Source organism: Capricornis sumatraensis, chromosome 7 (genome assembly GCF_032405125.1).
Source record: "Capricornis sumatraensis isolate serow.1 chromosome 7, serow.2, whole genome shotgun sequence".
Lineage (NCBI taxonomy): Eukaryota > Metazoa > Chordata > Mammalia > Artiodactyla > Bovidae > Capricornis > Capricornis sumatraensis.
In genome coordinates this window covers 102003779-102027967 of record NC_091075.1, presented here as the reverse complement: position 1 = coordinate 102027967, position 24189 = coordinate 102003779, and the positions used below count along the sequence as shown (strand labels likewise).

At 39.3% G+C, this 24189-nt stretch overlaps 1 protein-coding gene and 1 pseudogene across 1 annotated transcript in view; one reads left to right on the top strand and one right to left on the bottom strand.

The window, feature by feature from the left end:
* The window catches only part of WDFY3 (WD repeat and FYVE domain containing 3), a 192177-nt gene that overhangs the window by 43831 nt on the left and 124157 nt on the right, over positions 1–24189 (top strand). Inside the window, exons 8-14 of the mRNA XM_068975585.1 lie at positions 395–862; positions 1807–1908; positions 3986–4179; positions 11106–11563; positions 13009–13092; positions 18406–18583; positions 22768–22982. Of these exons, the coding sequence (XP_068831686.1) occupies positions 395–862; positions 1807–1908; positions 3986–4179; positions 11106–11563; positions 13009–13092; positions 18406–18583; positions 22768–22982 (1699 nt within the window). The remainder of the gene's footprint in view (positions 1–394; positions 863–1806; positions 1909–3985; positions 4180–11105; positions 11564–13008; positions 13093–18405; positions 18584–22767; positions 22983–24189) is intronic.
* Positions 4416–5436, bottom strand: LOC138081990 (glyceraldehyde-3-phosphate dehydrogenase pseudogene; annotated as a pseudogene).

Genomic DNA, 24189 nt, shown 5'->3' with positions numbered 1-24189 from the left:
TCAGCCTAAAAGTCTTTTCAGATTGAGAGGTAACTGTCCTTATAGTCAAGGACAGTGTTACAGATAGTAAAAAGCAACACTCCTGCACATTTCCAAACTCTGAAGCCTAGGCCTATAATTTGCTTTATTCTTTTGAAAACTGTCTGATGTTTCAGTGTATACTCTTCTGGAATCAGAATATTGATAATACTGCATTAAAAGCTTAATCAGTATTACTCATTTTTAATTAAATGACTGAACTAATGAAGAAAAAGAAGACCTTTTGTGAAAACAGGAAGTGTTCTTAGCAGATAGATGATAAATGTTACAGTTCATCATCTGCTTAAATAGATTACTTTGCCATGATGAAAATATCATATAACACCTACTTTTGTGTTCTGGTTTTCTACTTTAGGTCACAGTGTGAGAAACATCCAGGCCTTTGCAGTTCTTCAGAATGCGTTTTTAAAAGCAAAAACCAACTTCCTCGCCCACATCATTCTCGACGCCATCACAAATATTTACATGGCCGACAACGCCAACTATTTCATCCTCGAATCACAGCACACACTGTCACAGTTTGCAGAAAAAATTTCTAAACTCCCAGAAGTACAAAACAAGTACTTCGAGATGCTGGAGTTTGTTGTTTTTAGCTTAAATTATATCCCTTGTAAAGAACTTATTAGTGTTAGCATCCTCTTAAAGTCTAGCTCTTCTTACCACTGTAGCATTATTGCGATGAAAACACTTCTTAAGTTTACACGACATGACTACATATTTAAAGATGTGTTCAGGGAGGTGGGCCTTTTGGAGGTCATGGTAAACCTTTTGCACAAATATGCTGCCCTCTTGAAGGATCCAACTCAGGCACTAAATGAACAAGGTAAAGCATTTTCCCTACGTTTAATTTTATTTGGCAGAGGAGTTTGGGCAGGATGTTTTGTTCATGTTTTGTCTTTCATTTGGTTATCGATTTGAATTACTTGATAATCTGCATAATTGTGACATCCTTGTGAATATTCCCCACAAGTTAAAATTTGTTCACTCAGCCTCTGTTAGGGAACTGGGGGAAGGCAGGGGAGGAGACAGAAATAAGTCATGGTGGAAGAGAATTTAAGGGAAAACTGAGAAAACCATTTATGATCCACATAATTAGTGTCTTCTACTTTGTTAGGGAATAACAAAAAAGCTTCTAGAAACAATTGGAATGTTTAGGTGCCTCAAAATGTTTATTAATTATAGAGAGCACATTAATTTAGTATATCTTTTTAGTGATGTTTATGCACATATTTATTAAGTACCTTAAATTTGATGTTTGTCCTTTCTGATAAAAGCGTAGTGGTGTCTGGCACTTAGTATTAAATGTATTGAATGAATTAAATTGAATAGACAATACTACTTACAAACTTTTTTTTCCTCTTTGGTGCATTAAAACCTAGCATTTTTCTTTGTTGACACTTCTTTGTTTAGGAAAGCGTCTGTGAGAAGGATACGATTTATTTTGTCATTTTCCCTTTTAATATTTTTTAGATAACTGTAGCTTTGTAGCCATACCAAAATAAAATCTATAAACATTGACTTTACTTTTGGTAGCTGGTAGACATATGTGTCATTTTTTTAAAGGTTATATTGGGTCAGCCCAAAAGTTCGAGTTTTAACATCTTGTGGAAGAAACCAAATGAACTTTCTAGCCAACCCAATGCTGTGTCATTTGTATTCGTGGGAAAATTAATAGAAATAAAATTTTAATTTGTTTTAAAAAACCTAAATCCAGAAAGAAATAAGCTGACAAGTTTTGTGATTCGGACCTTTGATTCTTTTTCCCAGGGGACTCAAGAAATAATAGTTCATTTGAAGACCAAAAACACCTGGCTTTGTTAGTCATGGAGACTTTGACAGTGCTTCTTCAAGGGTCAAACACAAATGCAGGTAATTAGAGAAGCTGCTTCTAGCAAGTGCACTGGTAAGATAGTACCTGTGGTTATGTCTTCTCTAATGATTCTTACTTCTGAGATGCTCTTGCCACTTAGAGAAAATTCTATTGATTCAGTGATGGTACTATCCCATCTGTAGACATGAAATACTTTTGACCTTCCTAAGTTTATGAATGATAAAATATATACTATTATTATTACTTCAAAATGTATTCTTATAGTTTTATTGCTTTTTATAATATGCCTTGTGTTATTTGTTTACTTATATAATGCAGACTCTTTGTCAGATAACTTTGCTTATTTAAATATTTTCCCAAAACATTTGCTTTGCATTGTGATTTTCTTAATTATTCAGTAATTCAAATCAGAGTATTATAATGTTACAACCTTAGGGAAATACTGAAAAGAATAAAACTTGCTTCTCTCAGGGGAAAAATGGATTTAGTAAATCTTTTGCTTTATCTTAGGCTTCCCTGGTGGCTCAGACAGTAAAGCGTCTATCCGCAATGCTGGAGACATGGGTTTGATCCCTGGGTCAGGAAGATCCCCTGGAGAAGGAAATGGCAACCCACTCCAGTACTCTTGCCTGGAAAATCCCATGGACAGAGGAGCCTGGTAGGCTACAGTCCATGGGGTCGCAAAGAGTTGGACACGACTGAGTGACTTTACTTTACTTTTGCTTTATCTTTAATCTCAACTTCTCCTTAATCCTTTTTTTATCTGTCACTAATGAACAGTCCATTGGAAGGACTGATGTTGAAGCTGAAACTCCAGTACTTTGAAGAGCTGACTCATTTGAAAAGACCCTGATGCTGGGAAAGATTGAGGGCAGGAAGAGAAAGGGATGACAGAGGATGAGATGGTTGGACAGCATCACCAACTCAATGGATATGAGTTTGAGTAAACTCCGGGAGTTGGTGATGGACAGGGAGGCCTGGCGTGCTGCAGTCCATGGGGTGGCAAAGAGTTGGACACAACTGAGTGACTGAACTGAACTGAAATGAACAGTCCAACTGTATTTATAAAATATCCCTCCTGCTTTTTAACAAATAAAGCTAAGACAGTTTAAGATGAGCTATTATATTAGTGGCATATACGAGGTACTCTAAAAGCATAAAGGACAGAATGCTGTTACTTTGGAGGAAATACTAACTGATGATTTGGATCACTTGGTCTGTGTGTTTTTTTTTATACTTGAAGATGGTGTTTGATGTAAGAACAGTATCATCCATGGTCAAAAGCACAGGCTATAGAACAGGGCTGTATAGACATATATTCTGCCGGCTGCTTGCTGTCTCTATCACTGACCTGACACCTTACTCAACTTCTGCATGTCTCATTTGCTTATCTGTAAGCAGGTAAGCGATGAGGAGATTAAATAAGTCAATCTACATAAAGCCTTTGGAACAGTACAGCAACCAATGCTTTTTATTATAGAGTTTATTATTATTATTTTTTAATGAATAGGGGCGCAGCCACCTTTATTTATCTCTTTTTTAACATTTTTATTGGAGTACAGTTGATTTACAGTGTTATGAGTTTGTCATTTTTGTGTCCGCTAGCAACTTAAAACGTGTGATTCCTTACAATTTTTTCTCACTGTAAGAATCACTTATTCCCTTTTTTCTTTCTACTGTTTTGGAAGCCTTGTTTTCAGTTTAAATCTCATTTATTTGTATATTGTTCATCTAAAAGCCTTTTACTAAACTGATTTCAAGTAATTCTTGGTAAAGCCTCTGCATAAAAATACTGGTCATTTTGGTAACCACCTATGAAATTTCTGAATGGTTGAGATTTGGAGAAATTGGGCATGTGGAACGTATCGGGGCATTCTTACATAAAGGAAACCTAGAGAAAATTTGTATGTGCCTTTGCTGACATCCCACAGTTTTGTATTGTAATTGTAAATTTAAAAGGAGATTTTGTATTTTACTTTAAAAAATAAAATCGCTGGGTAGGTTTTATGTGCCTTCTTTTAAGTTACTCTTTCTACAAATGGATCAGATTTGAGTTCGTCTGACTTAGAATGTTTTAAGTTAACCTGTGTTGTTGTTTTGTCTCCCTCCTCCAAGGAATTTTTCGAGAATTTGGAGGCGCAAGATGTGCGCATAATATAGTGAGGTACCCACAGTGTCGGCAGCACGCCCTGATGATGATCCAGCAGTTGGTGCTCTCTCCCAATGGGGACGATGACATGGGCACGCTCCTGGGACTGATGCACTCGGCTCCACCCACAGAGCTGCAGCTCAAGACCGACATCCTCAGAGTAAGTTTGAGAAGTGTGTTCTTTTTTGGGGGTGGGGTGGGGTATAGGGTACTTTTATTGATGGTACATGACAAGGCAGGGCTCCCTAAGCCCCTCCCCTTCCTCAGGGCCTTGGGGATGGAAACGTGTGGAGGTCGGGAGATTCTCAGTGTGTTGGAGGTGGGACAGGACTCCCCAGGAGCTGAGGAACTCTCTCTTCCTCTTGTGCTCCTGCTGGGGCTGGAGGTCCGGGGACCTTACTCCTTGGAAGCCATGTGGACCATGAGGTCCACCACCCTGTTGCTGTAGCCGAATTCATTGTCGTACCAGGAAATGCACTTGACAAAGTGGTCATTGAGGGCAATGCCAGCCCCAGCATTGAAGGTAGAAGAGTGAGTATCACTGTTGAAGTCGCAGGAGACAATCTGGTCTTCAGTGTAGCCTAGAATGCCCTTGAGAGGGCCCTCTGACACCTGCTTCACCACCTTCCTGATCTCATCATACTTGGCAGGTTTCTCCAGGCGGCAGGTCAGATCCACAACAGACACATTGGGGGTGGGGACGCGGAAGGCCACGCCAGTGAGCTTCCCGTTGAGCTCAGGGATGACCTTGCCCACGGCCTTGGCAGCGCCAGTAGAAGCAGGGATGATGTTCTGGGCAGCCCCTCGGCCATCACGCCACAGCTTCCCAGAGGGGCCATCCACAGTCTTCTGGGTGGCAGTGATGCATAGATGGTGGTCATATGTCCCTCCACGATGCCAAAGTGGTCATGGATGACCTTGGCCGGGGGGCCAAGCAGTTGGTGGTGCAGGAGGCATTGCTGACAATCTTGAGGGTGTTGTTATACTTCTCGTGGTTCACGCCCATCACAAACACGGGGGCATCAGCAGAAGGTGCAGAGATGATGACCCTCTTGGCACCACCCTTCAAGTGAGCCCCAGCCTTCTCCACGGTAGTGAAGACCCCAGTAGACTCCACCACGTACTCAGCACCAGCATCACCCACTTGATGTTGGCAGGATCTCGCTCCTGGAAGATGGTGATGGCCTTTCCATTGATGACGAGCTTCCCCTTCTCTGCCTTGGCTGTGCCATGGAACTTGCCGTGGGTGGAATCATACTGGAACATGTAGACCATGTAGTGAAGGTCAATGAAGGGGTCATTGATGGCGACGATGTCCACTTTGCCAGAATTAAAAGCAGCCCTGGTGACCAGGCGCCCGATGCGGCCGAATCCGTTCACTCCAACCTTCACCATCTTGTCTCAGGGATGCGGCTGGCACAGCTTGGAAATTACAGCTGTCTGTCGAATGGGCAGGAGCAGAGAGCCGAGAAGTGTGTTCTTAACAATTTTCACTACTAAAATCTGTGGCGATTGTTAAATGACTGAGAACTATTATGAACTATCCTTGTGATTTTTCTTCAAGTCTAAAATTATGTCAAAATATGACAAAGGAGGAGGCAAGAATATATAATGAGTCAAAGATAGTCTTGTCATTTGTGCTGCTGGGAGAAGTGGGCAGCTACATGTAAAAGAATGAAATTAGAACACTTCCTAACACCAAACACAAAGATGAAACTCAAAATGGGTTAAAGACCTAAATGTAAGACTATAAAACTCTTAGAGGAAAATATACTCAATGACATAAATCACAGCAATATATTCTATGACCCACCTCCCAGAGTAATGGAAATAAAAACAAAAATAAATAAGTGGGACCTAATTAAACTTAAAAGCTTTTGCACAACAAAGAAAACTATAAACAAAGTGAAAAGACAAACTTCAGAATGGGAGGAAATAATAGCAAATGAAGCAACTGACAAAGGATTAATTTCTAAAATATACAAGCAGGTCTTATAACTCAATATCAGAAAAACAAACAATCCAGTCATACAGTGGGCAGAAGACCTAAGCAGACATTTCTCCAAAGAAGACATACAGATGGGTAATAAACACATGGAAAGATGCTTAATATCACTCATTATTAAAGAAATGCAAATCAAAATTACAGTGAGATACCACCTCACACCGGTGAGAATGAAAGTGAAAGTGAAGTCACTCAGTCATGTCCAATCTTTGCAACCCCATGGACTGTAGCCTACCGGCTCCTCCATCCATGGGATTTTCCAGGCAAGAATACTGGCCATCATCAAAAAATCTACAAACAAGAAATGATGGAGGAGGTGTGGAGGAAAAGAAATCCTCTTGCACTGTTGGTGGAAATGTAAATTGATATAGCCACTATGGAAGACAGTATGCAGATTCCTTAAAAAATTAGGACAGATGAATGGATAAAGAAGCTGCAGTACATATATACAATGGAATATTACTCAGTTATAAAAAAAGGAATGCATATGAGTCAGTTCTAATGAGGTAGATGAAGCCAGAGCCTATTATACAGAGTGAAGTCAGAAAGAGAAAAACGAATATCATGTATTAACACATATATATGGAATCTAGAAATACAGTACTGATGAACCTGTTTGCAGGGCAGCAAAGGAGACACGGAACAGACTTATGGACGCAGTTGGGGTTGGGGAGGAGGTAGAGGGTATGATGTATGGAGAGAGTAACATGGAAACATTACCATATGTAAAATAGGTAACCCATGGGAATTTGCTACGTGACTCAGGAAACTCAAACCAGGGCTCTGTAACTGCTCAGAGAGGAGGGATGCAGAGGGAGATGTGAGTTAGGTTCAAGAGGGAAGGGACATAGATATACCTATGACTGATTCGTGTTGATGTTTGGCAGAAACCAACACAATATTGTAGAGCAATTACCATTCAATTAAAAATAAATGAATTTAACTATAAAAAAGTAAAATAATGTCAAAATAATAATAGCTGAAGAAAAGCCAGTGTCTCTAACCTGGCCTCCAAGAGCCCTCGGAATGCCCACTTTCTCTTTTCCATCTGACTTCCTCTCCTGAGACCCCTGCCCTTTTCCTGCCACAGACATGACAGGAAGTATAGTTGCCTTCTACAATCATGCATTTCTTTTATTAAACTTTTGCTTTATGCTTCTCATCAGTAATGAGAAGTTTGTGGTTTTTATCTTTGTGCTATTGTATGTTTCATTCTGTTTTGAGTGTGACTGTTTTAAATATGCATTTTAACTTTCAAGTGTGATTAATCTGACCACAATTTATCTCTTAGACAAGGAGGAAATCTACATGCTTATCAATATTGGGGAAAATCTGTGTATTTGAAGGGATCACCTGGGAAAATACAAGTGCCCTCAAAAGCTGTTAAGGTTGCCAAGTTTTTAAGCATACATTTTCCTCCTTTCTTGGTACCGTTATAGTTCAATTTATAAAATATTGGTAGATAGAGGCAACTGACTGATCTGTAATTGTAAAGCAGTGTTGTTCTAGTGCGTGGTAATAACTGCCTCCCTCAGGCTGGAGGAAGGCAAGAGAAGGGTCCTGATGGGCAGCATGAGTGATTCCCATGGAGTGAGGACTCCTGCTGTGATCTATTTCAGGTAACTGATGTGTTAATGAATGTGGCTTGAGAAGAGATGTACATTACCACCCCATGGTATAGTATTTCAAGAGCACAAATAATAAAATGCAGAAAATCAGAAGTACTGAGTTCTGAGGATTTGCTACTTTTGGTTTTAAAACAATTTATTCAGTTTTTAATTTATAGAACTTAATTTTTAATTATGGTTATGTTTTTAAACAACTGGTAGGCAGTATTCCAAAAAGAAAACAGGTGGCTCTTACGACCAGTATGAGCTAGCTCCAGCATTCCACCACTTTAAAGGAATAAAGTTGTGTTGGAAGACAGACAGGGAGATTTGGGATTCTGGTTTCAATTTCTGTTTTTGCTCCACTCAGAATTGCTTCTCACTTTGCTGTTGTGGTTCAGTCATGAAATTGTGCCCAACTCTGCGACCCCATGGATGGCAGCACACCAAGCTTCCCTGTCCTCCCCTATTTCCCGGAGTTTTCTCAAGTTGATGTCCATTGCTTCTCATTGCCTCCATTCGGTTGACACAACCACAGGCCTATGTGATTCAGTTTGTAATTATTTGGGAACAAGGCCGAAATTCCATGAGATGTAGTATTTTATAATTCTGCTAATGTAAAAATTTGAAGTTTAAGGATTAGATGTTTGCAAATGTGGGTAATATATAGCTGATGATTCTGTCTAATGAACCCCCTAGGACCTACAGCTCCTTTTAACTTTGGTATTCACTGCATTATCATTAATTATTGACTTAAAAAGGATAGTAGCTTATACATGGTATTTGAAATTTTCAGATACTGAGATTATGCTCTGATTATGTCAAAAGTACCTAGGAATGGCAGTTTTCAGGCAATAGGAGGTGGATTTATCTGAAAGAATGTAACATAGACTATTTTCGGTCTAAGGATTAATAAGCACTGTTTTTCTGATCCTTATCATAATTCTAACCATTGATATGTTTTTGTATGTAATACTTTGATTCTTAACTCATACTTCCTCATATATAAAATAACACGTGTCCAGTTTTTCCCAGTGTGTATTTGAAGACAGTGATGAACTTTTATGCTAGGCACTTTGCTAAGGGTTTTACATGTATTTCCTGTGAAGTAAGTTGTTATTGTTTAGGTTTTACATAAGAGGAAACTGGCGTAGAAGGGTTAAGTAACTGACCATAGTGAAATGCTTATTAATGTTGGAGTAGAATTTCTACCCAAGGGTTCTAACTCTAAGCCCTTGCATTTAGCCTTCAGGCTAGGTTATATGATGCTTAAAAATATCAAAAAGTTATGAAGTCTTGTGTTAATACAAGTTGGTATTACGAGTATAGTTTATTAAATTTGAGAAAATACAGACACAAAATGGAAACTTACTAGTTGCTGAATAATGGAAGGATTACACTGTATTTCTAAATTTTATTTACATGTACAGATTGCACATTATTATTTTTTTTAATAATAAAATATGCGTGTTAGTTGCTTACCCATTTCCGACTCTTTGCTACCCCATGGACTGTAGCCTGCCAGGCTCCTCTGTCCATGGGATTCTCCAGGCAAGAATACCGGAGTCAGTTGCCATTTCCTTCTCCAATAAAGTATAGGTATGTACAATGAAATCTCATAATTTCTAAAGTAGTATACTTGAAAAAGGCCTATTTAGTCTTTCCCTTTTTCAAATACTATTAAAAATAAAATGACCTTTTCAAACGTAACAACTGGGAAGATTTAAATTGTCTTAAATAATATTAGGATCCTAAATAATGATATTATATTTCAGTTGCTGAAACAGGGAAAAGGAGCCTGTGTATCTGCAAACAGATTTCAAATTGCTCTCTGGGGCAGTATAGTTTCATGGTTAAGTGCATGAGTAGAGGAATCAGACTGCCTGAGTTTAATTCCTATCTCTGCCATTGTATAAGCTATGCAACTCTTTGTGACCCTATGGACTGTAGCCCGCCAGGCTCCTCTGTCCATGGGATCTTGCCAGGCAAAAATGCTGGAGTGGAGATCGAATCCGCTTCTCTTGTGTCTCCTGCTTGGCAGGCACATTCTTTACCACTGTACCACCTAGGAAATATTATAAACTGTGTGGTCTTCGGAAAATTATTTAACCACATGAAGCCTCAATTTTTCGTCTGTGAAGTGTGAATAATAATAATGCCCATTGCATAGGGTTATTTAGAAAGTTAGATAAGCTAATGTATTAAAACACTTAAAGAAGTACCTAATACAGGTCTTCTCTGGTGGCTCAGCAGTAAAGAATCTTCCTGCAATGCAAGAGACACAAATGAGTTCAATCCCTGGATCAAGAAGATCCCATGGAGGAGGGAATCGCAGCCCACTCCAGTGTTCTTGCCTGGGAAATCCCATGGACAGAGGAGCCTGGTGGGCTACAGTCCCTGGGGTCGAAAAGAGTCAGAGATAAGTTAGCAACTAAACCACCACCACCAGTACATAGTAAGTGCCCCAGAAAATGTTAGTTATTTTATAATGTTAGTTATTTTATTATTTTTAATAATGAACACAGTTAAAAGTATGGCAGTTCATATAGTAATAGTGTCCAATGCATAGGATTACTGATAGTTATAAAAGATTGTCTTACCTGTTTGGCCTTGTAGCTAGGGGATGAACATGCTTTCAGCCCTCTGGCTGTAGTTCACTCTGCAAGGAACTCCATGAAGTGACTCCTTTTTCAAAAGGATCAGGATATGGTCATTTTATATGAATTGAAATACTGCAGGTCTTGGCTGCCTGATCATCTCTCTCATCCTTTCTAGAATAAATCATTTTATATACACAGAGTCATAAGTTTTCATGATTGTGTAATATTACTGCTGCTGCTACTGCTAAGTCACTTAAGTCATGTCCGACTCTATGTGACCCCATAGGCGGCAGTCCACCAGGCTCCCCTGTCCCTGGGATTTTCCAGGCAAGAACACTGGAGTGGGTTGCCATTTCCTTCTCCAATGCATGAAAGTGAAAAGTCAAAGTGAAGTCGCTCAGTCGTGTCCGACCCTCAGCAACCCCATGGGCTGCAGCCTTCCAGGCTCCTCCATCCATGGGATTCTCCAGGCAAGAGTACTGGAGTGGGGTGCCACTGCCTTCTCCAATATTGTTCTAGAACATGTATTTTACTTACTTAGCAAAATTACTTTGTAAAAATGAAAAATGACTTAATTGATGTCCTTATTCATCCAATACATAGGAAAAGCTTTTTCACCCAGGATTTGGTTATAGCCATTATTCTATCAAAAGCAATATGTGGTGTGTTTTCTAAAATTTTCTCCTGCTTTTAATATGGAATTTTTTAATTAGCAAAATATTTTACATGCTTCATAAAATTGCTTTTTGGGAAAATAACAAAAATACTCTTATCAGATATTCACAGAATGGCATTCCCCTTTGACATTCATCTGTGGGTTTTTTTTTTTCTTTAATTTGAATTATAAGTTTGTGTTGTTTTTTATCCTCCGTAGGCCCTCCTGTTGGTCCTTCGAGAAAGTCACCGTTCCAGAACAGTCTTTAGGAAAGTTGGAGGCTTTGTGTACATTACGTCCTTGCTCGTGGCTATGGAAAGGTCTTTGAGCTCGCCCCCCAAGAATGGGTGGGAGAGAGTGAACCAGAACCAAGCGTTTGAACTTCTCCACATGGTGTTCTGCACACTGACTGCAGCGATGCGCTATGAGCCGGCCAACTCACACTTCTTCAAAACAGAGATTCAGTATGAGAAGCTGGCAGATGCCGTTCGATTTCTTGGCTGCTTCTCAGACCTAAGAAAGATCAGCCCCATGAATGTCTTCCCTTCAAATACTCAGCCATTTCAAAGACTTTTGGAGGAAGACGTCATCTCAATGGACTCGGTGTCACCCACTCTGCGGCACTGCAGTAAACTCTTTATTTATCTCTACAGAGTAGCCACAGATTCTTTTGACAGGTAGGACTCTGCTCCATACTCTGAATTTAAGGATGTGTTATGTATGACTTCAGCATTAAGCCTTGAGTTATATTTTAGCTTAAAGTGAAAACACATGGATCTTCTCTCTCATTCACTTACCTATCACTTTATATGTGAACATTACTATTGCCCTGATGTTAAGCCTTTCAGCATGGACATCTGTGTAATATTTGTCAAACCAGGGTTAGAGTTAAGCTCTCAGGGCACCTACTAGAACAGTTTCTGTGATGTTTATGTCTCATGGTAGTGTTTCCTGTGTTCTCTTTTTCCTCAAGAACAGTAGGTACATCCAGACTTAATTGATGTTAATTATCAAGAGAACGTGGTTATGATTAATGTATTTTCAGACAGATGATGTAGTCTCAACATAGAATCTACATTTTATAATCCTCAAAAAGTGATGTGTCTTCCTGGGAGATACTGATAGTTCAAGAGTCTATGAGTTTAATTTGCTTATTCCTTCATTAAACAGTTTCTTAACGCACATCTACCACATGCCACGTGACGATGCTAGGCATTGAGAATTCCGCTCAGCACAGGGCTTCTCTGTTTGTGTCCATCCTTTAGCTTCAGTACAAAAATTCAAACACATACATGAACAATTACAATATATCAAGATAAAATCTGAGGGAAATCTAGGGTTCTAAGATCATAAGCCTGCTTTATCTAAATCCCTTATTTTCAGGAGTGTGTTTTCCATCAAGTTCTCACTTTGAAAATAATGTAAGAGTGATTGGGCTGCTCATTTTCCCCAAGCATGATCACTTTCAACAGTTAACATTTGTTTTATCTTATGAAACAAATGAACTGTTTCTGTTAATATAATGTCCCTGTCAATAAAGCAAGTAACTCTGTTATATCCCTAACTATAAAATTATCAACTCTGACCTACCTACTGAGATGTTTCTTGTTTCTTAATATTTCTTAGACCTTAATATTTAGATAGAAAATACAGGTAATGTAAAAAAAAGTTTTCAAATTTTTCCTGTCTTGAAAATAAAAATGCATATTTATTGTTATATATTGTTAACTTATAGAAGACATGGGAGAGTGTAGTGTTCAGGGAATAAAATGTTTTTAAAGTTAAAATTTGTGTATTTAGGTTCAACCTCTTTTCCCCTGTTTTCTAACTTATCCTAGTTAGCATACCTTATTTTTAGTTTGCATTGTCAAAAAAAACAAGGCCCACAGCAGTCTGTGTAACAAACATGTTAAATGTTAACCTTGATGGATAAGCATCTGCCTTAAGCATGCTTCTCTGTCTCCCTCAGTGCATGCGTTGTAGTCTTGTTCCTTGTTCCCCTGAGTACAGAGGTTGTTCCCTATTAAACTTTTACTGGTATTGCTTGTGAAACTAACCAGCTGCCCTCCTGGTGTTTTGCTCTAACCTCTCTGACCTCCCCTGTCTGTTTTGTTGTCTGTAGTCGTGCAGAACAGATCCCTCCTTGCCTGACAAGTGAGTCTTCTCTTCCCTCTCCTTGGGGGACTCCAGCTTTGTCCAGGAAAAGGTACTGATCTAATAATAGCAATCCATCTTTCTTTGCATGGGTTTTTTTCTCCTGTGCTTAATGATATATTAATGTGGATTTCGTGCTTTGTTGAGTAACTTGGAGCTTCCCTGATGGCCCAGTGGTAAAGAGCTCGCCTGCCAGTGCAGAAGACATGGATTCAATCCCTGGGTCAGGAGCATCCCCTGGAGAAGGAAATGGCAACCCACTCCAGTATTTTCACCTGGGAAGTCCCGTGGACACAGGAACCTGGCAGGCTACGGTTCATGGGGCCACAAAAGAGTTAGACACCACTTAGCCACTAAACAACAGCAACAGTTGAATAACTTTGATTTTTTTTTTTCCCTTTCTATTTGAGTTCTTTGTTTTTAAAATTTTCAGCTTCAGCTGAGTGTATTTATGAGAGTAAAGTGTGTTAATGCTATGAAGATATGAAGGGCATGTAGAATTTTGTCATCCAACTGTAGACTAAAATGTGCCTTTTAGAGCAAATACGTATTTTATTAATATTAATTTAGAAAAGATAATATAATGCATCTTTAGGTAGGATACTTTTCTGCTTCTTCTTTTCACTTTAAATGTGCATGGCATCATTCTTTGGTTTTTAGTATTACTCCAAAATGAACATGCCAGCCTTGGCTGAGGAAATGTGTATTTTCTCAATCAGGTTCAACCAGTTGAAATGTGATGCTGTTATGAAGACTGAACTGGCTAACCTTTGAAAAAGTGAACAAAAAAACCTGCCCTAGCTCCTGCTTTCATCAGTTGTGTGTAAATCTCTTTCTAAGCTGATGCAGTCTACCGCATACTTAAATCTTATGACTGAAAAGTTCCCCAGTGGCTCAGGGCTAAAAAATCTGCCTGCAATGCAGGAGACTGGGGTTGGATCCCGAGGTCGGGAAGATCCCCTGGAGGGGGAAATAGCAACCCACTCCAGTATTCTTGCTGGGAAAATCCCATGGACTTTATCATAGCTTTATCCAGGCTAGAGTTGCAAAGAGTTGAATATGACTGCCTGGCTAGGGTCGCAAAGAGTAGGACAGGACTGAGCAACTGAGCACGTACACGTAAAGAACCAGCAGTTGATTGACAGAAGTATAGTTAAGATTCATCTGATATTCCATTTTTTAACCTGTACTTAAAATGATCATGGTCTGTGCACTTGGCACCAGATTTTCTTCCTTCTCTTGTTTCCTCATAAACAAGTACTAGTCCTTAGGTCTTGTATTAATATTCTCACATTGTGGCTTTTAAAAAATGAGCCTGAGGCTCTGCTGTGCTGTTTAATTTTATTTCTGTGGTTCATGTTTTGAAAGTTGAATAGAGTTGTTGATAATTTAGTACTATAGTATTTTAATATATTTTAATAGTAATATTCATTAGGTATATGGGCTTATATTTTCCTTTTTCTCTTAAATGTCCACTGGAGTTTACAGCTCATTTTCTTCTATTAGCTCATGAATATTCATAAAGGAATTTAGCATTGTAATGTACTTATATTTAAAAACTATTTCTTTTTTGTTTTTTTAAAGAGCAGTTCTTAATTCAAGAAATTATAAAATCAGTTTGAGTTGGTCTAGCGTGTTTTTCTGTTGTTAAAGTAATTAGCGTAAAAGATATTATTTATGTTGGAAGATTCATGTGTGCCCACTGTCTCACAGAACAATAGTTTAAGTTACCAAATAGTTTTAATTAGTTAAAAAAAAAATCACATTTACGACTCTGTCATACATGGTGAAGGCTTGAAAACTGCTGTGTTTAAAAACATTTACATCATTAAATATTAACCAGAATTTACAAAAAACTTTGAATAGAAATTCACAGATTAAAGGAACAAATATTTAAAAATTTTATCAGATTTTACTGTTCATTTAAATAGTAGTTTGACAAAGGAAAAAATAGCATTTTATTCTGTATGATAGGTATTTAAGGTCTTAGATCAAAAACATTTTGTCACCATTTGCAGGACGGCTGCATGTAAGGATGCGCTGTCTTTGACCCAAGGGGAAACTGTCACTGAATTGACAGTTGTAGCTTGAGTTGTATCTCATCCATGAGAATTCTAATCCAGTTTACAATCTGATGTTACCCTCAAGGGTTCCCGGTGCCATTCATACTAATAATAAGATCAATGTTGACATTTTCAGGTTGCCATTCTAGTCAGGTTACATACATTTGCTCAGTGGTAAAAATCATAAGCTGAAAGAAATCTTTTTATTTCACAACATAGTAACTTTCAAAGTTAGAATATCTCAAGAACGTCTCAGATTACATCAGTTTATGGGGATCTTTTTTCTTGTGACAAAACTTTTCTTTTTCTTTTGGCAAAAGGGAAAGCCAACATTGTGTTAGTTTTATGGCTTGCGGAGATTAAGATACTAAGGAAAATTTGAAATTGTGATACTTGTCTGGCATGTAAAAGCTTCAAGAGTCTTCTCTATATATTTTAAGAGTTGAAGAACTAAGAAAACTTATTTTGGAAAACTAAAAGCATAGTTTTCATTACTCAGAAGGAATAATGAAACAGAACTATAGCTGAACAGTATCTAATCAGAGTTAGAGGAAGTGAAAACAAAATATAAAATAGTAACCAAGACTCTCAGAATACAATCTACAGTATGGAAAACAGTGGCAAATACTAGCTATCATTCAGACATGATTCCCATTATTCAGTGCCTGTACACACTTGATGATAATTGATGTAGAGCAAATTCAGAATTTAAATATTTAAATATATAGTCCTCAAAGAGGTAGATAAGTCTTAGGTGTATATGAGAATTTAGATTGAAATGTTAAATTGCAGTTTCTTTAGTCCTTAAAAGTAACTGCAACATAAAAATTAACAAAATCTTAAAATGTTGTTTTATCCTATTCTTTGTAAATGGTTAGGTCTTATTTGATAATTATCTGTTTAATAAGTTTACCATAATCTCTAAATTTAAAAAGTAGTGTAATACCTGTGATATACTTAAGTGACTTAGTAAGAATTAATTGTTATATAATGCCTGTTAAAATAGACCCCATTTTACTTAATATATATCATGTTTTAGATTTCTATGATGTTTACAGTATTTTTTTTGTTTGAGAAGAATAAATGTAATTCCTGCTTTAAAATATTTTATAAAAGATTGAAAGTTTACCACTATAATAGTTAATATTAGTAAAGAGTTCAGTTTCCAAAGGCATAAAGGACTTCTTCCTAGCTAGGGATACATATCCATAATTTAATTTCTAATTTATATCAGGCACCTCAGAAATAATTTGAGAAGGCCTGTAATTAGAATGTACAATTAGAATCTGTGTTTCTTACCCTCACATTTGGGCTACTTTTTGTGTGTAATGAAAGCAAGTTTTATGAAATTCTTAAGTTTGGAGTCCCTATTACACAGTAGAGAAATCATGGATCTTTTTTTCCAAGTGAAAAGAGTAAGACTAAGGGGAGAAACATAAGAGAAGTATACCTGTTGGTAATGAGCATTTAGAAATCTACCTTAGTAAATTTAGAAATTAAATCTTTCTGAACAAAAACAGAAAAAGAAAAAGAGAATGAAAAAAATGAGTAGGTGGAGGATAATGCTGACTTTAAATAAATGGGAGAGCATGTTTTTTTAAGTGAAGCTGAATACTTTCCTAGAATCTCTGTTAAAAAGAGAATGGTACTTAAAAAAAAAAACCGTGGCAGTGCCAATTCTTTGCTACTAAATCAGTGACTTAAAGCATCTGTTTCCCAAGCTGCTCTTGTGCCAGAGAGCTGAAACTGCACTGCTCTTGGTGACAGAGCTCAGCATTAGACAAATTATGCTGAAACCAATTCACTAGAACAAAGAGCTCCCATAGGTTGAAGCCACAAGCATCTGTGTCCTTGTGCCAAGACACAAAATGTGCAAAATTCATGAATTGTAAAAGAAGAATATGAACTAGAAGGAGGATATCATTGATGAGATGAAATGGGTATTCGGGACATATCCCAAGATTGAAAAAAGTGTAATGAATATTTTCAGTGGTAGGGAAGATAATGCAAAAAAGGATGCTGCTGCTGCTGCTAAGTCGCTTCAGTCGTGTCCAACTCTGTGCAGCCCTGTAGACAGCAGCCTGCCATGCTCTTCTGTCCCTGGGATTCTCCAGGCAAGAATACTGGAGTGGGTTGCCATTTCCTTCTCCAATGCATACATGCATGCTAAGTCACTTCAGTCATGTCTGACTCTGTGCAACCCCATGGACAGCAGCCCACCAGGCTCCTCTGTCCACAGGATTCTCCAGGCAAGAATACTGGAGTGGGTTGGCATTTCCTTCTCTGAAAAAAAGGATGAATGTAGTGTTAAGTAACCTAAAGTAAAACTCCCTTGATGCTTAATACATATATTGCCAGGTAGCCAGTCTTCCCAGAAGGTGCTTTGGTAAAGAATCCACCTGCCATTCCAGGAGACACAAAAGACGGAATTTCTTTCCCTGGGTCAAGAAGATCCCCTTGAGTAGGAAATGGTAACCCACTCCAGTAGTCTTGACTGGAAAATCCCATGAACAGGGGAGCCTGGCGGGCTACAGTTTATGGGGTCTCAAAAGAGTCGGACATGTGAGCGCACATGCACAGAGCCAGGATTTGAAGCCAACCTTGACTCAGTTGAACCAGTTATAGAGTAGGCCATCTTGTTTGATCGTGTTTGTTCTTGATTATATTGCCCTTGGTTCAAGGAAAGGTTAAAAACACATAGGTAATTAAAAAGAAAACAATCTCACTGAGACATTTAGTATAACCTGTACTCTCATCATAAATTATCAGAACTGTCATCTTTTCTAGAGCTTTCAATCACTGTAATTTAACCTGTTCTTTATATCTTCTGGTGCATATGTTATCCTTTTTTTTTTTCTCCTTTGTTTTCTTTCAGTTTTACTGAGATATAATTGATGTACTACACTACATAAGTTTAGGATGTGTATTCATATGGCTTGCAAAATGATTAACACAGTAAGTTTAGTTAACATCCATTATATAGATTCAAGGAAAAAATACTTCTTTTCCTTGTGATGAGAACTTTTAGGATCTACTCTTAAGAGCAACTTTGAAGTATACCTTAGAGCAGTGTCAACTAGTCATCATGCACCATTCTTGAATGAAACAATTCCAATAGTAAATGGTAAAAACATATAAGACCCAGAAGAATTGATAGTGAAATTGTCTGTATGTGACTCGCTAAGAATTATTAATATATAGGTTTTTTAATTTCCCAACCTTAAAGTAATAGAAGATGAAGAAAATGAACAGAGACTGTGATGGAAATTAAATGCCCGATTACCCTTCTTTCTTTTTTACAGGCACGCATATCATTCTGTTTCTACTCCCCCCGTCTACCCTCCTAAAAACGTTGCTGACCTGAAATCACACGTGGCAACTTCATCTCTCTCGAGTTCTGATGCCGTCATCATCCATCCTGGAGCCATGCTTGCTATGCTGGATCTCCTGGCCTCTGTTGGGTCAGTGACACAGCCAGAAGTAAGCTTGTGTATATTAGTGCCTTCCTGTCTTTAATAGTGAAAGGTGTGACTGCACAAGCAAGGGGATGGGGCCAAAAAAGTGATACGGAACCTTTCTATGTCACATACTGAAATAGATAAAGGGGAAAAACAGGATTCTTCTATTTGAGTCTTAACTTTTTTAATCAATAGTAATAACATGTGTTTTAGAGTACAGTTTGTTAAATGATACACATGCCTGTCTGTTTGTTGGGCTTCCCTTGTGGCTCAGCTGGTAAATAATCCGCCTGCAGGACAGGAGACCTAGGTTTGGTCCCTGGGTTGGGAAAATCCCTTGGAAAAGGGAAAGGCTACCCACTCCAGTATTCTGGTCTGGAGAATTCTATGGACTGTATAGTCCATGGGGTTGCAGATAGTTGGGCATGACTGAGCAACTTTCACTCAGTGACAAATGTTTTAGAGTACAGTTTGTTTGTTAAAATGCTTGTCTGTAAAGCTTTTGAATTATCCTTCATGTTTGAATGAGATCCTTGCTGGGTACAGTAATCTGGGCTGTAGGTTTTTCTCTTTCATCACTTTAAGTATGTCCTGCCATTCCCTTCTGGCCTGAAGAGTTTCTATTGAAAGATCAGCTGTTATCCTTATGAGAATCCTGTTGTGTGTTATTTGTTGTTTTTCCCTTGCTGCTTTTAATATTTGTTCTTTGTGTTTGACCTTTGTTCATTTGATTAATATGTGTCTTGGGGTGTTTCACCTTGCGTTTATCCTGTTTGGGACTCTGAGTTTCTTGGACTTGTGTGACTATTTCCTTCCCCATTTTAGGGAAGTTTTCAACTATTATCTCCTCAAGTATTTTCTCATGGCCTTTCTTTTTGTCTTCTTCTTCTGGGACTCCTATGATTCGAATGTTGGGGCGTTTCACATTGTCCCAGAGGTCCCTGAGGTTGTCCTCATTTCTTCTAATTCTTTTTTCTTTTTTCCTCTCTGCTTCATTTATTTCTACCATTCTATCTTCTACCTCACTTATCGTATCTTCTGCCTCCGTTATTCTACTGTTGGTTCCCTCCAGAGTGTTTTTTATCTCATTTATTGCATTATTCATTATTAATTGACTCTTTTTTATTTCTTCTAGGTCCTTGTTAAACATTTCTTTCATCTTCTCAATCCTCGTCTCCAGGCTATTTATCTGTAACTCTATTTTTGTTTTCAAGATTTTGGATCATTTTTATTATTATATTCTAGATTCTTTTTCAGGTAGACTCCTTATCTCCTCTTTTGTTTGGTTTGTTGGGCATTTATCATGTTCCTTTACCTGCTGAGTATTTTTCTGCCTTTTCATCTGGTTTAGATTGCCGTGTTTGGCGTAGCCTTTCTGTATTCTGGCAGTTTGTGGTTCGTCTTTATTGTGGAGGTTCCTTGCTGTGGGTGGAGTTGAACAAGTGGCTTATCAAGGTTTCCTGGATTAGGGAAGCTTGCCTCAGTGTGCTGGTGGGTAGAGCTGGATTTCTTCTCTCTGGAGTGCATTGAAGTGTCCAGTAGTGACTTTTGAGATGTCTGTGGGTTTGTTGTGACTTTGGGCAGCCTGTATATTGAAGCTCAGGGCTATGTTCCTGCATTGCTGGAGAATTTGCATGGTATGTCTTGCTCTGGAACTTATTGGCTCTTGGGTGGTGCTTGGTTTCAGTGTAGGTATGGAGGCTTTTGGATGATCTCTTAACAATTAATGTTCCCTGGAGTCAGGAGTTCTCTGGTGTTCTCAGATTTGGGGCTTAAGCCTCCTGCATCTGGTTTTCAGTCTTATTCTTACAGTAGCCTGAAAGAATACATCCATCCATACAGCACTGATATTAAAACTTCTAGGTTAATGGTGAAAAGATTCTCCACAGTGAGGGACACCCAGAGAGGTTCACAGAATTACATGGAGAAGAGAAGAGGGAGGAGGGAGATAGAGGCGACCAGGAGGAGAAGAGGGGGAATCAAAAGGGGAGAGAGCAAGCTAGCCAGTAAACAATTCCCGATAACAATCACAAAAAGTATAAGAAATATATATGAAGTTTGCTTTAAAAATAGGGTCTTTTTTTTTGCAAGGTAATAATAGGTTATAAAAATGAAAATTAAAGGAGTAATAGAGGACTTAAAAAAAAGAAAAAAAATTTTTAATTAAAAAAAATGGTAACAGTAAAAATCTATCTAGGAATTTCTCTGGAGCTGTTGCGGGCAGTGTGGGGTTAGTTCAGTTTCAGATAATTCCTTGTTCTAGCTTATACTTCTCAATATCTATAGGCCCTGTCTGATGTAGTCGGTGTTCACTACAGGGATTTTAACCTGTTGCGCTTGTCACTTCCAAAGTGGTTCCCTCTGTTTATTCGGCTTCTGTTTGCTGGTCTCTTCAGTGTCTAATTTCCGCTCTGACACAAGAGGGAAAAGGTGGTCTCTTGTTTAGGCTCACTTATTCAGTTGTGCTGTGGGGAAGAACACTGTAAACACATATCACTGGCGTGTGTGGGGAGTACTCACAGTGTCTCGGCCGCACTTGGGTCAGCCCCTGCTTGCAGCGTGTGTGCTTTCCCAGTCTATACTGCTCAGGCTTCAGGTTGCTCTGCAGGGAGCAGGCCCATGGTTGCACTTCCCAGGTCTAAGCCGCTCAGGTTCAAGTTCTCCAGTATTCCACAAAGGTGCAGACTGGGTTGGGCCTGCGTTTTATGCTGTTCCCCGGTCCCAGCCACTTGGTTTCCGGGCACGCCCATCTCCGGTGTGCCCCAATGTGCCGTGTGTGTCTTCTGGGGAGCTGATCTCTGGCTGCAACCCTCCCGGTGGATGTCAACCATCCAGAATCTCAGGAAGTCTTTGGTTAGAAACTGGAAGCCTGTTCGCAGTTTGGTAGGGGATGCCCTCTCTGGGGCTGAGTTTGCCCCTTTCTGGCTCTGGCTGGCACCTGCCTGCCCCCTGCCTCTGGCGAGAGATGGGCCCCCAGTCCGCAGCCCACTAGCTCTTCCCTGGTATTCACTCAGTCCTGTTCTGTGAGCAGGCTGGCAGTGCCTTAGGTTAGGGCTCGCGAGATAGTTCTCTCTCTCTCTCTCTTTCTCTTTTTCTTTCTCTCTCTCTCTCTTTTTTTTTTCTTTCTCTCTCTCTGGCTATCCCCCAGTTTAGGTTGCTGTCTCATGTTAGCTCCCTCAGATTGCCCTCAGGGCAATCAGGCCCGCTCCTCTCCGTTCAGCCCCCGCTTGCTGGTGGTGGATACGAGCATCTGGGGGTACTTCTCTGCTGGGAGTTGCGTTTAGGCATGTAATCTGTGGGTTTTATTTATTTATTTTTCCTCCCGGTTATGTTGCCCTCCGAGATTCGAAAACTTTCCCCAGACCTGCGGGTGAGAGGGTTTCCTGGTGTTTGGAAACTTCTCCCTTCCGGGGACAGATCTCCGTCCCTAACTCTTTTGTCTCTCTTTTTATCTTTTATCTTTTGTCCTACCTCCTTTCAAGACAATGGGCTGCTCTTCTGGGTGCCTGATGTCCTCTGCCAGCATTCAGAAGTTGTTTTGTGGAGTTTGCTCAGCGCTCGAATGTTCTTTCAATGGTTTTGTGGGGGAGAAAGTGGTCTCCCCGTACTATTCCTCTGCCATCTTTGGACCGCCCATTTGTTAAAATGCAAGACGATTACTTTTAGTGCTAAAATAATTCTGTTTCTCCTTGTAAATCCTGCTCAGCAGTGATAATCGTTAATAAGACAGGGAGAGAAATAACTGAAGATACCATTTTCAGGCTGTTGATGTATTTTTAGTTGTAGCACTCGAGTTTGGGTGAACTAGAGTTTGGGTGACCAGTCTTGTTAAAATGCTGTATGGTCTCAGGCCTAAAGTGTCACGAATGTTAACTAGAGGCCTTTAATGTGATTATTTACCTACCATGAAAAAGACTTTAGACAAAAGTACTGTTACTTGTATATAGTCATGTAATATGATGGACTTGAAAGAGAATGTAGTCTAGCTGGATATGCTTCTAAGAAAATGAAGATTGGAAATATTTCCTTAGTCCTGTTCTGGGATTATTTTGTGCCTCTGTGCCAGCTACTTAATTATCTAAATGTAATTCGAAGCATCTAGAGGCACCTCATATTGAAAGGTGCGCTTCACCTTTTAAAGGGAGAGAACTATCACCTATCTTATTAAGAGTGCCCTGGTATCATGGATTTCTTTGTTAACTCCAGCATGCCTTGGACCTTCAACTTGCTGTGGCCAATATTTTACAATCCCTGGTGCACACGGAAAGAAACCAGCAGGTCATGTGTGAAGCTGGTCTCCATGCACGACTGCTGCAGCGGTGCAGTGCTGCTCTGGCTGACGAGGACCACTCGCTGCACCCACCCCTCCAGCGCATGTTCGAGCGATTAGCCTCTCAAGCACTGGAACCCATGGTGCTCAGGTCAGTGCGTTCTCCTCTTCACATTCAGTTAAGATGCCATGAGTGATGGTCGTTTGCAGAGTCTTTGTAGTCAAGAGTTCTTGCCTTATAAACATATATTCAGTTACCTGTGGGCAAAACCAGAACACCACCAAAATGGGCAAAATGCTCAAAATATAGAAACAGGTAAGTCTGGTTATTAGTAAAAGAGATGTGTTTGTTGTTGGTTGTTTCTCCTCCTAGAATCCAGCAAACTCACCTTGCTTTAAAAATGAAGTCATGTTATATTTATATGACTTGCATTTACTTGATAGTTATGAACACTTTATGAACTCTTTTAAAAAGCACTTTTTTAAATTTTAAAATCATTACAGATTCAGAAATAGATGGGAAAACAGTAGAAACAGTGTCAGACTTTATTTTTTGGGGCTCCAAAATCACTGCAGATGGTGATTGCAGCCATGAAATTAAAAGACGCTTCCTCCTTGGAAGAAAAGTTATGACCAACCTAGATAGCATATTCAAAAGCAGAGACATTACTTTGCCAACTAAGGTCCATCTAGTCAAGGCTATGATTTTTCCTGTGGTCATGTATGGATGTGAGAGTTGGACTGTGAAGAAGGCTAAGCGCCGAAGAATTGGTGCTTTTGAACTGTGGTGTTGGAGAGACTCTTGAGAGTTCCTTGGACTGGAGAGACTCTTGAGAGTTCCTTCGACTGCAAGGAGATCCAACCAGTCCACTCTGAAGGAGATCAACCCTGGGATTTCTTTGGAAGGAATGATGCTAAAGCTGAAGCTCCAGTACTTTGGCCACCTCATGCAAAGAGTTGACTCATTGGAAAAGACTCTGATGCTGGGAGGGATTGGGGGCAGGAGGAGAAGGGGACGACAGAGGATGAGATGGCTGGATGGCATCACCAACTCGATGGACGTGAGTCTGAGTGAACTCCAGGAGTTGGTGATAGACAGGGCGGCCTGGCATGCCGCGATTCATGGGCTTGCAAAGAGTTGGACACGACTGAGCGACTGAACTGAACTGAACTGAACTGTGAAGAGAGGTTCTGTGGTCCATCCTCCCATTCCCCCCAGTGGTGACATATTATGTAGCTACAGTTCAGCATCAAAACCAAGAAACTGACATTGGTACTATGTATCTATGTACACTATAGTTCCCTGCCATTTATCACTTGGGTCAGATTGATGTAATCATCACGCAATTAGGGCTTCC